Below are 15,520 nucleotides of genomic sequence, written 5' to 3' on the forward strand. Positions count from 1 at the left end.
GAGAACATGCTGCTTTCCTTCCCTTCCTTCTGAAACGGTGGCACTCCTTCAAACAGCCTGAGCAACCCAGCAATCTCACCGCCCAGTGTGAGCTGCATGGGACGCCTGAGCTACCGTGGAGGACACTAGCCAGCATCATGTTAACCCAAGGCTGATGGTGCTGCTGGGCACATGGCTGATGGTGCTGCTTGGACACTGGATGCCAAGAGCTCGTCCTGCCCTCAGGAGATAGGTCAGTAGGAGCAGAGGGCAAGTCCAGTCTGTTCCGAGAGTCACACTGGGACCTTCCAGGGTGAACAGGGCACTGTGACATGCAGGCACTTTGCCCTGTCCTCCACACTGCCATGGTGGTGCCAGTGGCAAAGACAAAATCTGACCTTAAGCATTCTGTGAAAACGCACCCTGCCCCAAATACAGGAAGAAAAAGCACTGCAAACCCAGCCTGCCAGGACGCACGCCTGTCCACAGCCAGAGCCGGTACTGATCAACAAGCTGCAGGGTTCAGGGGCCCACCTCTTCTGTGTAGTCACCACGACAGTCGTCTTTGTGGAGGCCAATGCTTGGGAGCTTTTAGGCTTCTTCCAGGAGAAGGGCTCACGTATGGCAATCAGCGCCTCCTCGCCACTGACCACATTCACTTCCAGGTGCCGCCCGATGAGGAAGCTGGAGAAGCACAGCAGGAGCAGTTCCCTGCAGCGGCCCGAGTGCCTTGAGAAGCAAGGGAAACCGTCAATCAGCAGCCAGACGGGCCACAGCTCCCCTTGGGACACACAGGGAAAGTGACAGGGTTACAGAGGAGAGTCAGGCTGAGGCTTTAAGAACTTACATAGAAGTTTACTTCATAAAACAAACAATGCTTTTTCCCAAGACAGAATCAAGGGCTTAAAACTGTCCTTCCTGTAGTTCTCTTTAAAGTAATCAGAACAAACACTGTTTTCAACATTGCCAAGATCACACGCATGTGTACAGGAGAATGTGCTGGAGACAACCAGGGGCCTCCCGCCACTAGGCTAGCACTCTGCCGCTGAGCCAGAATACTAGCCCTTTTTATTTTTTTTTTACATCCTGAGACAGGGTCTTGGTGAGTTGAACAGACTGGCCTGCAATCAACCATCCTCCTACCTTGGCCTCCCAAGTACCGGGACTTATAGGCATGTACCACAACCAGCTCCAGGTGACATGCTAAGTGAGAAGAGTGTCACCTAACCACCAATAGCACTGCTTTCTACCTGTTCCCTTCTCCTTTCTGGCAGTGGCCAGCCTGGCACACTCTGTGCAGGTGTGCTCTGCCCTCACCTATGCCATGATACCACAGCTAGGTGGACAGCATCTCACATGATTCACTAAAGGACTACTGTTGCATGATTGTCACCCACAACTGGACACTGATGGCCCTGATGCAAGACAGTTATTCAGATGACTGGTGAGACAAAAGGAGGATGGGACTCGCATGCCCAGCTGAGACGGCCACTCACTGGCAAGCAGCCTCCACAGGGGACTTGATGAGGAACAAGGACAGGTTTAGGGGCCCAGCTGGTCGCAACCACCCAGGGGAAAGAGGGGTGCATGGAGGCCAGATGTGCAAGCTGGGTCTGAGTGAGAAGGAAGCTCATCCCTATCTTTCTCTCCTCTGGCCCTCACTCCTGGCACCGTGTCTTAGCCAGATGACTGGGGAGGGGGGGAGGCACAGGGATAAACCAAGGCCTCAGAGACCCAGGACACAGTGCAGGAGTCCTTAGAGGGCTACAATCAGGAGGGCTCACAAGTCGTGGAGGGAGCTCATGCCCAAAGGATCATGAATGTTCTACTTTCTTTGTAAAGACCCTGGGTCATCTGCTGAGGACTAGGAAAGACATTGAGGCTGGGCACCCCTTGCCTCGGCTGGCTGCTTTCTGGACCTGTGCTTCTCCTTGCGACCTGGTTACATCACAGACAGCCATAGATGCTCTTAGGACACCCAACCGAGAAGCACCCCAGATGAGGTGTAGAGGGAACATGCACAGGGCCCCGAGGGAGCTCTCTGCAGCCCCCCAGTGGCCTACTTGGCTTCACACGTAATGGCAATGAAGGTTTTTCCCCCTGGAGGGATGAGCCCCCCGGGGTTGGTCTCTGTCAGCTGCTTCTTTGATGGGTTGTTTTCTTTTTCTCTACTTTCTTCTTCACAGGTACAGCCACCTGGAGGAGGAAGTTTAAATCCAAAGTTAGACCAAAAGGTAAGTCATTTTTAATATAGCTGGAAATGAATGGCCAGACACAGAAACACTCAGATGCACACAAAGCCAATCTCGGGAGGAAGCAGCAGGCAGGAGGAAGGTGTGTGATCAGAGTCTCCAGACAGGGACTCAAGTCTGCAGCTTGACCTTGTAGCCCAACCCGCCCCAGCAGGACACAGGCTCTGCTGGGAGCTGAAGTTGGTACTGTCAGGCTATTTTGGTCCCCCTCCCTAGCCCTGAAACATTAAGAGCAGAAGGGTCCAGACTCAAGACTTTAGCATAAACCACTACCAAGTGCCGAGGCTGAGACCCCATTGGTTCGTGCTGTGACAGCTCGTGGATGGGCTCCTCCTTAGCAGCTGGACTGCCCACCTGGAGAGACTTCTGTGTTTTCCAGTGTCTCATCACTGCGGGTTTTCTGGTAGCTGTTTAGCGCATTGACATCGTCATCTGAAAAATGCTCCTCCTTCTCTGGAATAGACTCGTCCAGGCAGGTGTGGCCTTTGTCCAGGGTCTGAACCCTGAACTGCCGCGCTCTGTCCCAGCCAGCCAGTTTGCAGCTGACTAGGTTTTGAGGAACATCTCCTTTATTCCTGAAGAAGGAAAGAGAACAGGCTGCAGATTTCCAGAGCTGAGGCGCAGTCACCACAAAGGAGAAATCAACCTGGCGAACAGCAACTGCAAATGCCTTTGTGGGTTTAAGTTAAAAGGACATCTTAGAGTCAAAAGTTTGAAAATATTCTCAGAGGGAAACAATAAACAGGGAAAGTCCAGCTGGTTCTAGAGGCCTTCGAAAATCTACAGGCATGCAGCTGAAACTACTGCTGTGCTGTCGCTTTATTCAAACCCCCAGAGGCACTTACTCTATGCAGATCACCATGGTTTTGCTTCCTCCTTCCTTCAGGGTTCCAAAGTCTGTCATCCTTGTGACTTCAATGTTGCCTTTGTTTTTCAACAGCAGGGCTCCCCAGGACTCCTCTGAGGCTTCATCAGCAGCAGCAGGGTCTCTGAAGCAAGGGCCAATTGGAGGTGTGGGATGTCAGAAGGCCCCTGCTCTCTGTCCCTGCTCCAGCTCCAGGGCCGACTGTGGATGAGCCTAGAGGTGCCCACCTAACTACAGGCAGAAACTCCCTAAGACCCAGAATTTCCAGAAGAAGTCTAGAAAAACAGGCAGCACAGATGTCAACAGGCCTGCTCCCCTTCTCTCCAGCTTCAGGGTCCAGGGCAGGGAGGGAGGGAGGAAGAGACACTTTCTGCTTTGACACACAGTGACAGGCAGCATGACAGTGTCCTCACAAGGGACTACACGTGTGTGACAGTAGTACTATAACACTAAGAGGAGGCTGAAAGTTGCCTCCTCACACTTATGGTAGTTTTTCCACATCTGTGTTCAGAGGCAGACCTCACCATACCTGCTAAGCTCAGCATGGCAATGTGTGGCGACAGGCATCACCACCAGGCCTTTGAGCGTGCCCTCCCAACACCTCTGGTTAAGCAGCGCCAACTACAGCAAGTCTGGCTCTTTAGAAAATGAGAAGTTTTTACTTTGCCTCAAAACAGAGTGTCTTTTCCCTTTGCCATTGACTCTGCCCAGAAGGTCAACCCAGTCTTGAGCACTACCCTGGACTGCAGCCCATAAGAAAACAGGCCTCTAGAATGAACCTCTCCATTTCTGGCCCTGCTCACAAACTCAGTGGTCCCTTCTTGGGTCTATACTGTCCCCTCCTTTCTCTTCTCCCCCCTCTGTGCAAAGGCCTGGTGTGCACTGTCCACATCTGCTATGGATGAGGCCAGAGGAAGTAAGAAGGGAGGCAAGCAGCCTCCAGGTTTCTGGCTCAACGCACATACAGGACAGGCTATTTTCAGGGGGGTACTGGGACTGAGAGTTGAACAGAAGCTGCCTTGCTTATCTGTGCTGTCAATCAGACACAGGGAGATACCAGAAGTCTGCAATTACAGGGGGCAGCCAAAGTTGGAAGCAAAGTCCAGTAGCTGCACATGACAGCAAGAAGGGGCAGTATACCCGTGACTCCACAGCCTAGCAGCACCACACCCTGGACAGGAAACCCGAGCGAGGATGAGAAGACAGATGTGCTGTGGGGCAGAAATACACCTACCTCCATACACTTGTGGCCTGAAGAAGACAGCAGGGTGGAGTGGTGGGGCATGTCCTTCAAGTAGTCATGCCAACCACAGGCCCACAGTAAGACCTGCTGGCCATGCTTCTCAAGGCCACGGAGGGGGCTTTATAGCAAGGCACAAAGCAGAGGAAGCCTGTGGTCATCAAGACCCAAGTCTGGGGCTCCAGTCAGTGATCAGCTGGCCTTGCTTGGCAGACAGGGCCACATCTCTCTTCCCTGCCCCAGGAGGAAAGCAGGGTCCCCTGGGAAAGGAGACAGGCTCCACGTGGCCAGAGTCAGGTGAAAGTCTTGAGCAGAGTGAGGGCAGAGCACCACTGGTCAACTCATGCACCTCCCTCATGCACCTGTGGCCGCTGGGAGACACAGGGCTGGCCTGCCCAACCCAGAGACCAAGCTGGGCACCAGATGTGGGGCGGGAAAACAGACAAAACACTCCCCACACAGAGCTTGCACTCAACTGAGGAAATGGGGTGGTGATGAGAATAATGAAGGAGTGAGGAGCCTGCCCAGGGAAAAGGCAGGCAGGGCTTGGGCAGCCATGTGCAGGGCTCAGGAAGGGCCACACCACGCTATGTGTGTTCACACAAGAAGGACACCACATGCGAGGATGCCCTGACAATCGCCCCAAGAACCTACTATGTCCAACATGTGCTCTTAAATGCCAAAACATGAAAGAACAAAAGATACAAGACTCTACACCAAATGGCAATTATCTCTATGATCTGATTATGCTGTCTCCTCTGAAACTCAGGAGAAATCTAATCCCCATTACAAGAACGTAAGAGTGGGACCCGTGGCACCTTAGAGAGGTGATTAGGGCTCTGCCTTCATGAAAGGGTTAATCCACTCATGTGATTAATGCATTAATAGTCATCTGCAGGGGTCAGCAAATAAAGGCCAGTCTGGCCTCTTGCCATGGAGTGCCCTGCAAGGCCTAGGGGCTCTGCCAGCAAGAAGCTCATCACCAGATGCAGCCCTTGACCCTGGACTAGAACCCTGAGCCAAAACAAACCTCTTTCTTTTATAACTTGCCCACTCTGTGGTACTCTGTCATTAGCAACAGAAAAGGGGCCTAGACAGTCATCACCTTAGGACGAAGGGACTAAGAGACAAGAAGGACATTGGAAATCTACCTGCACTCCACCGGGAGGCTGAGCCCTCCACACTCAGCTCCTACAGCAAACGTGGGACTTGGAAGGCCTGCTCTCTGCCTTACCAAAGGACTTGGAAGGCCTGCTCTCTGCCTTACCAAAAGGCAGTGATGAGTTCTCAGATGGGGACATGTTCTGAGAAATGTGACTGTCCTGAGGCAAGTCTGTCCTTGTGTGAGCACCAGGGTGTACCTACATGAACTAGGAAGGCTGCAATGTCACTGAGCAGTGTATCTTAGGGGACCAGCACTGCATGGAAACGATCAGCCAAACCACTGTGGCACAGCATGTGACTAACTCTTCAAGTCTGGCCTGTCCCCACCCAAACAGGAGTGCTGCTGCTTACCTCCTCCTCACAGGGGTCATACAGAGCGCTCGCCACACGTAACACGACTGACTGCTCTCCACCACCACGGCGTTGACCACATCGTGCCTCCGAGGCGTGTACCCCTCCGGCAGCTTCAGGGAGTCCAGGCTGAAGAAGATGCTGTCCTCCAGCACCCCATTCCTCCCACACAGGCTGGAGACACAGACCTGCAAGTGTGGTGCTGAGCTTGACAACACTGCTGGCAAGGGGCACAGCTCTCCAACTCTGCAGCAGACCCAGGAGGCCTGACCCAGGAGGACGAGCGGGGTCTGTGAGCTGGGGCTGAGAGGGCTATGGAGGTGGCCCACATACCTTCCCCACTTTTTGGTCACGGACCAGCCATGCCCCCATCTCGCCCTGGTGCAAACTCAATTCCTCCTCATTCCCACCCCACTCCCCAATCACACCAGCTCCTGAGGAAGGGCAAGTCCCACAGCCCACCCACTCACCCCACAATTCTCTACCAGGCATGTTTTGCCCCTAGAACACGTTAAACACGCCCACATCTGTGAGTACTCAAGGTGGTCTCTACTTCCCCCAGGAAACACAGGCCTGGCTAAGCTGCGCTCATCTGGGAGAACCTGGGGCATGGAAGTGAATCCTGGAGGCAGGTGTGGCAGAAACACAGGGAGGAGCCACTTTAACACACTACCTTGTCCATGCGCTTGTACCTCAGCGGCTTCACTGATATGGCCTCACTGCTCCATGTGCCTGGCCGGATCCAGTACTCAGCCTCCACCCAGTCTCCTTTGCACGGCTGGAAACCTGAAATGGCAAGAGAGAAATGGCGTCCAACTGCACAGTTCAGATTGTCAATATCACAACTGTTCTAATATATCTGGATTTTTCTTTTGTTAGACAGCAGGGATGGGGGGGCGGTGATGGGGCACAGGCTTTAGAGCAACAGTCTGAGGACCCTGGGAATGTCAAAGATGAGAATAGGTCCTTGGAGCAACCATATTGGTTACCAGAGAGACACCTGAGACAGGGCAGACTCCACCGGGCTGGGCCGACACTTGGCTCCTGGGCTAAGGGCCCTTAGGCCTCCACTCACAGTTTGGGCTCAAAACTTTGAGCCAGAGGATTACATCAGGGCCGTTCTGCCACCCAGGAACATCTCTGAGCATGACCCTCCCTCAGCTTCCAGAGGAGTTGGTTTTGCCTCAATTGAGTTTTTTGGTTATCAGCAAAACCCTCTGCCTGGGCTTGTCTTTACTCCTCAAGGGTAAGCCTTCCCTTGTGTGTCTCTTGTCAATATCTACAGCATGAAACATTCCCCATCTCTCCATGAGACCTCTCTCCACAAGGCCACCTAGGCAGCGGCCTCCTGTTGGTATGGCTGAGGGGAATAGACAATCCCAGGCAGCATTTCCCAAGACTCAGGAGTTCCACAGAGAGAGCAGATTTCAAAATCCCCAGCAGCTGCCTGTTGATTTCATTTTGGGGGGGACTACGGTTAGCATTGAGACCCCTGCACAGGGCTGGCACTGGCAGAGGCATGATTGAACCCAACCATTCCAAGAATGCACGTTGCCATCTCAAATCCAAGCCAGTTAAACTGCAAAGCCCAATCTTAAATGTAAAGCAGAAGCCCATCCAGCTACCTTCACACACGCTCTCCAGAGAGAAGTACGTGGTCTGACTAATATAGCCAGTGCCTTCCATCAGGGAAGTCACGCAACCGATCAGCACCCGGGGACTGGAGTCGGACAGCCCTCTGCCATAGCTTTTGCTGTCGTCCTCCCATTTATCAGACACAGCTTCTACCTGTAAGACAGACAAATCACAAACCAACTTACAGCATTACAAAAGGAGGACAAAATAAGCAAACTGCAGGCCAACATCTTATCTTAGTCCTTTCGGGCTGGGAAGTCCAAGATCAAGGCAGCGGTTTCAGCATCTGATGAGGACTTGATTCCTGATTCACATCTGGTACCTTCATAACATGTCCTCATATGCAAGAAGGGATGAGGAGCTCCCTGTAGTCTCCAAGGGCATAAATCGCATTTATGAAGCCCCTGCCTTCATGACAGTCACTCCCCGAAGGCCCCACCTGCTAATACTATTCATCACCATAGAGAAGTCTATCTAGCAATGCCTCATGAATGCAGATGAGAATCTTCACCAAAACAGCAAAATGAGTGCACAGCATATTGAAAGGTTTATACACCATGACCAAGTGGGCTTATCCCAGAATGCAAGAGCAGCCCAACACCTGAAATCCAGCCAGTAGAAGAACATACCACATTGACCAGAAGACACCACATGACCTGTCATTTGACTGGGGCTGGGGCTCAGTGGTAGAGCGCTTGCCTAGCAAGTGGGAGGCACTGAGTTCGATGCTCGGCAACCACATAAAAATACATAAATAAAATAAAGGTATTGTGTCCATCTAAAAAAAAAAAAAAAGGGCATCTGATTAAACTGTACATCTCTTCATCACACATTACACAAACCAGGAGTAAAAGGAAACTTCCTCAATGTGATAAAGGTCATAAATAAAAGTTCACTGCTAGCATCAACCCAGCACTGAAAGACGAATAGTTCTCCCCTAAGATCAGGAAGGAGACAAGGAGGCCCACTCTCTCCTTCTATTCAATACAGCACTGCAAGTCCTCACCAAAGCAATTAGGCAAAAAAAGGAAATAAAAGGCATCCAAACTAGAGAAGAAGTAGAATTATCTCTGTTCACACATGGCTTGATCTTACATGTAAAATACCTAAAGCTGCCCCAGGACAGCAGGTAAGGCCTTTGGGAGCTGACTGGATCACACATCTGTATTCATAAGAACTGCTACAACTGCGTGTTTTTGTCCCTACCCTCCCAAAAATGTAGAGCTGATAAACTCAGCGAAGTAGCAGGATACAAAGTCCACACACAAAATTAGTTTTATTTTTATAAGACTCTATGAAGAATCTGAAGAGGAAATTGAGCATCAAAAGAAAGAGGATACTTAGGAAACAACAAGGAGATGTAAGATTTACCCTACCAACTGCAAACCACTGAGGGAGGGAATGAAGCCTCACAAGTGGAAAGACACTGCATCGTGGCTGGAAGACGCAGGTGTGAGAGGTGAGATGCAGCTGGGAGCATGGAAAGGCTCTGCTTCCCACATCACAGCATCAAGCACCTTCTGTGGGGCATGGACTTCCTTTGATTGTGCCACCTGACTTGGCAGCTGCTACTACAAATAGCACTTGATAAATACAGCTGATGAAACTGAAGAACCAATTTTAAATTTTACTTAGTTTTAATAAATTCAAGTAGCTACACACTGACCGATGTAATTCTGCAACCTGAATTATTTTTATATGTATCACTTAAAAATTATGATACGAAACATTAAGATAACATCATATAACCCACGCATTTCCAAGAAGTAGTTAAGACTCAATAAGTTTGCCACCTTATAAGTTACATTAAAAATCAACAGCTTTCCAATAAAGAAAAAGATTAATTTGAAAATACTATGCAAAATTATACTGAATATTTGTGGCAGAGCACACCTGTAATCCCAGAGACTTGGGAGGCTGAGGCAGAAGGATCACAAGTTTGAGGCCAGTCTCAACAACTTAGTGAGGCCCTAAGCAATTTAGCAAGACTCTGTCTCAAAAATAAAAAATAGAAAGGGCTGGGGATGAACTCTGTGGCTAAGTGTCCCTAGGTTAAATCCTTGGTACCAAATAAAAAAATAAAATTATACCAATAACGGTACAAACCCCAAAATTATTTGAAATAACTTAAAAAGTTTGCAGAACCTTAAAAAAACTATTAAATTGTGAAAAAAAACTACATAAATAAACAGACATAATTTATAGTTGAAGCTTATGTCAATTAAGCCTAAATGGAATCCATAAACTCAGCACAAAAACAATCAGAGCAGAAAATTAACAACAAAAAATACATCTTGCCCAGAACATATGAAAGCCAAGCAAATTCCACCCACAAATAAAGGTAAGGAAAGGAAACCTGCCTACCATCAGTGATAGTGGCCATGCCACAGGGATCCAAAGGACACACAGGGACCCATAACCACAAGAAAGTGGGATTCTGATACATGAAAAGAAACCTTTCAAGTCAGCAGGAAAAAAGTAGATGTCTCAGTAGGGTGATTGGTGAGCTGTGAGAAAAGGAACATCTGGCAGTCTACAGGACACAACAAATGACTCAAGATTAATATCAATAAACAAATAATTTTCAGAGGAAAATCTGAGTGAATATTTATGATAAGGAGTAGAGTAACCCTCTCAAAGGATTCTTTTTTCTTTTATTTTTTTGAGACAGGGTCTCATTAAGTTGCTTAGTGTCTTGCTAAGCTGCTGAGGCTGCTTTGAACTTGCAATCCTGCCTCAGCTTCCCGGCCACGGGGATCACAGGCATGTGACAACATGCCCGGCTTCTCAAAGGATGCTTAAGAGACCCAAATCCATCCAATAAATTAAGACACATTTAACTACATAAAATGAAACTGTAGGGCTGGGGATGTGGCTCAAGTGGTAGCCCGCTCGTCTGGCACGCGCAGGGCGCTGGGTTCTATCCTCAGCACCACATAAAAAATAAAATAAAATAAAGATGTTGTGTCCACCGAAAACTAAAAAATAAATATTAAAAAATTCTCTCTTTCTCTCCCTTAAAAAAAATAAATGAAATTGTAAAACAAAGTCAAAGATGATCTTAGAGAAAATATTTTTAACAATTTCACATAATAAATTTCCTTTAAAAGCTCTAATTTTCATTATTAGGTAAGCTTTAATAAGCATAAAAGCTAAACCCAACAAAAAGTTGATAAAGGATATGAAGATATCTCAGTGAAAAATTTGAAAAATTAACATACTTTAAGGCTTACACACAAATAAAATCATGAGATCACTCTTCATTTACTAAACTGGCAAATATTTCCAAGCTCAGGAATAATGATATCCCTGCAAACACCAGTTAGCAGGCAGTCTCCTTTCTGCAACTGAGACTATAAACTCATACAATATTATTGATGCCAAATTGATGATAATCTTATGAAATCTGCATACCATTTTGACTTAGCAATTGTATCTCCAAGAATTCGTGCTACAAAAATACAATTTTATGTGAAAAAGTTGCTGAATAATAGAGTCCACTGAGTTTTGCTAATCTGCTAATAAAGGATTCAATCATTATCATTTAAAGAACAGTTTTTAAAATGGCTAGAAGAACAAAGAACTGTTAACAGTATTCTAGCATACATTTATAAGCAAACTTTACCTTTTTGAAATTTTTCTTAGTTATAGGTGAACACAATACCTTTTTTAATTATTTATTTTTATGTGGTGCTGAGGATCAAACCCATGCATCACACATGCCAGGCAAGTGCTCTACCACTGAGCTACAGCTACATCCCCAAACTTTACCTTTTGAACTTTAAAACAAATGCTTCCCCTTCAGGTACACTGCACTCTCCCTTGGCCTGGCCATGTCTGAGAGGCTGACAAATGTGGAGCGTGCAGACAGTTCCTGAACGAACCCGGACTCACCCTGATTGCTTTCAGTCCATTTGACACTTTGTTTTCTTCAACAACTGCAATGACTTCTTGTCCAACGTTCAGAAGCACTTTGCTAGTCACAGCCTCATTGGAGAAGTAGATCAAGTCATCAATCATGCCATAATCACTGCAGTACCTTGTCACGACACCCTGCACAGTTTTCAACCTAGTGTCACCTGAAACAGGCAAGCAAAGAGGTTAGCAAGATCAGCTACGATTGTGCCCTACCAGAGAAAGACCATGAGCATCCACAGGGGACAGGAGCCAATGGGTGGGATTTGAGATGTGGAGACCCTGACATGGCATGGAGTGTTTGGAATGTAGGGTTTCTGGGGCAGAGGCTCAGGTTCCGGGGGACATAGGTGTTAGATGTGGTAGGGAGAACCCAAACTGTCTGGCTTTGCCTCCTGGCTCTTCTACTGCCATGTGTCACCCTGGGCTTCTCAGTTTCCATCTGTGAAATGGAGAGAATACTGGTCACTACCCATGAGGGCTGTTGGAGAGTCAAGTACCAACACACACACAACGTACTCCTGCTTGGCTTTCAGGAACTGTTACTATTCATCTTCCCTTATTATTATCAAGAGCAGCAGCGGCAGCAGCCCAGGGAGACTGGGAAAGAAGCAACTGGCCCTCAGCCAGAGAGATCTCCTGAGAACCGTAATTGCAGTCCTTGCTGTGCCTTCCCTGTGACTTCTCACAGGAGAAAGCCTGGGGCCCAGCCACATCAGAGCTGAGCAATCTCAGTGATGCACATTGCTGGAGTGCAAGCTGTTGCTGAAAGCCATTCTACAGATGAGACCAGCTGGATGGTGACCTGCTCCAGGTCGCAGTTGGCTGTCGGCCTTAACACATCAGCATAGGGTGGCCTTTACTGTGCTGCCCCCAATTCACTCTATTTCTGATATTTCTGGTTTCTCTTGTGGAGAATGCCATCGTTTTAGAGGTTAGAGAAAGCCAAAGGGAAGCACTACCCTGAACTCAATTCCTGTAGAGGAGGAGGAACAGGGAGAAACAGCTGTAACCTTGGGGGAAAGCTGCACCAGGGAGAGGCAGTCTGCCAGCATTAGCGGCACAAGAAAGGAGAGAATCCGAGAGGAGGAGCGATTTCATCGCATTTAGAAAGGACGCATTTAGAAAGAGGGTCGGATGCCGTTTTTTTGGAATGAGGAAAGCTCACAACTGCAAGTGACGCCAGGGAAAGAGATAAGGCAGAGGCGTGCAGAGACCGAGGTGCCCTCGTAGGCGCAACGTCCCGGCGGGAGATGGACCGCCAGATGGTTCTTCCCAGAAAGACTGGGAAGGACCCGTGTCCAAACCAGGAACTGTGCATAAGCCAAAAGGGCCGCCCTGCGTTCCGCTGGGAGGGGAGGAACTGATGGCCCAGCTGAAGGCACGGCTGCAACTTGACGGGGCTGGAGGACAGGCGAGGCCCTGGTCCGCGCAACGCAGAACGTGCTGCGGCCCCAACACGCGAGGGCAGGCGGCTCCGTGGGTCACGGTCACAGGTCACAGGTCAGGCTGGTCGCAGCCCGCAGCCCTGGGCCTCCCAGCGGAGGCTCTCTGAGGGGCGCCCGCCCACCCCACGCGCACCTTCCGCGAGCTCCGGCTCCGGCTGCCCGGGCTTCTCCTCGGGGACGTCCTCCCTCCTCCAGAAAAAGGCCACCAGTTTGGCCGCGAGGCGCAGCATGGCTCCGCTCTCCCCGCCGAGTTGACTTCGCTGGCCACCTGAGGCACGGCACGCGGCCACCTCCCTCGGCCAATGGGGGCGCCGCCCGCGGAGCTCGGCCAATGGGATTGCTGCGTTTGCAATCGCCTCTCTCTGCTCCTGGCCAATGGGGGCGCCGCGCTTGCGCCTGCGCCTGCGCCTGCGTCTGCGCCTGCGTCGACTCCCCGGCAGCTCCTCGTGCCTGCGACGGTTGGCGGTTGACGTAGGTCAGCATTCTGGAAGACCCTGCGCTCTGCAGTGACGTCATGCCTGAGTAGTGCGTGCAGCAGCCTGAGGCGGGTAGGGGCGGGCCGGTAGGCCTCCCCCGCAGGGCCTGGGTGGGCCTGGGTGGGGCCGGGGCGGGCCTGGGTGGGGCCGGGGCGGGCCTGGGTGGGGCCAGGGCGGGCCAGGGTGCTCTCTTGCCTCCGCCCTGCGGTGTCCTGGCCTGGGCCTCCTCTTGGCCGGCCCTCTCCCCTTCCTCCTGTGGAGGCTGTAGGGCTGGCGGGACGCAAACCTGCGCGTGGCAGCCAGCGCTGGTGAAGCCATCGGCCTGCGGCCTCCCCGTGGGACGGCCTTAATGACAAACCCGTCTTCCGCGTGGCTGTAGGTTGTCCCGGTTTGCCCATTCTGCCCTTTAAGGATCCTGTCCGTTTCCTCCCACCTGACAAATTGCTGGCCTCGAGTGGTGCGTCCTGTTCTCTTGTGGGGCGCCGTCTGCAGCGCAGAGCGCCTGGTTCCCGACGCAGGCGCAGACGCTGTTCAAGTCCGCCTTCTGGTTCCTTCGACCGGCTTGAGTTGTCCATTTTGTTCTTTTTAAAAACACCTCCAAGTTTCATTGATCTTTATTGTGTATGTCTTTACTATTTCAGTTATTTTTTGATTATTTCTCACCTACCTTTTTGGTTTAATTTATGTTTTTATTAGCTTCTTCCGGTGGAGAGTTATCTAATTGATTTGGGAACTTTCTTTTCTAGACAATGTAAGCATTTAAAATTTGATAGTTTCTCTTTGAACTCTGATTTATCTGTATCCTACAAAATTTGACTTCCATTTTCAGTGAGTTTCCAATTTCCTTTGTGATCTCTACTTTGACCACAGGGGCTTTTGTTTTGTTAATTTTTTTTAACGTAGATTGATTAATTTATAAAAATTTGGAGACTTTCCTGAGAACTTTCCTGATTTCCAGTTTAATTTGGTCATGGTCAGAGAATAAAACCTGGATGTTTCAGTCTTTGAAATTTATTGAGGCTTTCTTTCTCTTACAAATGGTTTTCTTGCCAGAATGTCCCACATACTGCTGTAAGCAATGTGTGTTCTGCTGTGTTGGCCAAGGGTTCCACTTAGTTCTGATCAGGACATCCGTAGTTTACCAGACCAGACCTCACAGTCTGATTGACAACCTCCTTCCTGAGGGCTGGGAGGGAGTGACCCCTTCCTTATACACTTGTGGAGTTGGGCCATGCCTCCACTTGGGACTCATCCTGGGAGTTCACAGGTGAATGAGAAGGATCCCAGGGATGTATTGGGTTGGTAGGAAGAGACACCCTAGAGACCAGGGCATTTGACATGGGGGCTGGGTTCACGGGTCCAGCTTCCCAATAGGGGTGGTTTGTGGTGGAAGTTACTGCCAGGCAGGACTATCCCTAGCTCCATCTACTTGAGACACCCACAGGTTTGCCAAAATGAAAAGCAAGACCCTAGCTCTGAGCCTGTGTCCCCCTGGCTGGCTGAGCACAGCCCACGCCACTGACAGCACATAGTATTGGCTCTTTCAGGTCTCTCCTGAATGGCTCTCTTCTCTCCACTCCCAGTGCTGCCACCTTGGTGCCAGGCAGCACCTGTCCTATTTCCTCACCTGCTCTCCAGCAGACCCCTCCAGCAGGTCTATCTCCGAGTCAAAGGCAAGTGGTCTGCACACCCACAGGCATCTTGTACCTGGACACCCTTGCATCCCAGGATAATGTGCCCACTTCTTCCAGCCTTGCCCAGGCCACCTGGGGCCTTTGCACCTGCCGTGCCACCAGCCCTTCTGTCTGTCCTCCTTGCTTCAGCATGCCATGGCTCTCATGTCTTCTCACTGAGGCCTGTCCCCCTCCTGTTTCTCTTCCTGGAGACAGAAGGTCAGATGCCATGCGGCTGACATGATTTATGGTGTACACGTGTTCCTGTCCATGCAGGAACCTTTGTGTGGAGGACCGTGGCCTGCGGTGTTCACTCAGATATTTGCTGAAGGCTGTGTAAATGTCAGGGCAGAGGAGGGCTCAGTGGGCAGAGGGAGGAAGGGCTCTGAGACAGAATGGTTGGAAGAACATGCAGGAGCACAGGACTTGTTCCAGCCAGGAGGATGCACTTCTATTCTGTGCGTTGGGGGCCTTGGGGTGTGCTTTGCAACTTCTGAGTCAAGGCCACTGTTTGCTTCTTGG

General features: G+C 50.1%; 1 protein-coding gene across 3 annotated transcripts in view; it reads right to left on the minus strand.

Moving 5' to 3' along the window:
* Mov10l1 (Mov10 like RNA helicase 1) overlaps positions 1 to 15,195 on the minus strand; it is a 64,045-nt gene extending 48,850 nt beyond the window's left edge. The window contains exons 1-9 of one of the 3 annotated variants that reach the window (XM_078052306.1): positions 14,953 to 15,195; positions 11,381 to 11,565; positions 7,477 to 7,639; positions 6,525 to 6,637; positions 5,852 to 6,039; positions 3,077 to 3,220; positions 2,586 to 2,806; positions 2,043 to 2,175; positions 514 to 708 (exon numbers count right to left, since the gene is read on the minus strand). In XM_078052306.1, coding sequence (XP_077908432.1) covers positions 514 to 708; positions 2,043 to 2,175; positions 2,586 to 2,806; positions 3,077 to 3,220; positions 5,852 to 6,039; positions 6,525 to 6,637; positions 7,477 to 7,639; positions 11,381 to 11,506 — 1,283 coding nt within the window. In that variant the 5' untranslated portion in view covers positions 11,507 to 11,565; positions 14,953 to 15,195. Of the gene's footprint in view, positions 1 to 513; positions 709 to 2,042; positions 2,176 to 2,585; positions 2,807 to 3,076; positions 3,221 to 5,851; positions 6,040 to 6,524; positions 6,638 to 7,476; positions 7,640 to 11,380; positions 11,566 to 12,982; positions 13,203 to 14,952 lie in introns of those variants that run through there. The other 2 variants (XM_078052305.1, XM_040276454.2) reach the window with 2 other exon arrangements.
* Positions 15,196 to 15,520: the final 325 nt, after the last annotated feature.

Source organism: Ictidomys tridecemlineatus, chromosome 6 (genome assembly GCF_052094955.1).
Source record: "Ictidomys tridecemlineatus isolate mIctTri1 chromosome 6, mIctTri1.hap1, whole genome shotgun sequence".
In the NCBI taxonomy this organism is placed as follows: domain Eukaryota; kingdom Metazoa; phylum Chordata; class Mammalia; order Rodentia; family Sciuridae; genus Ictidomys; species Ictidomys tridecemlineatus.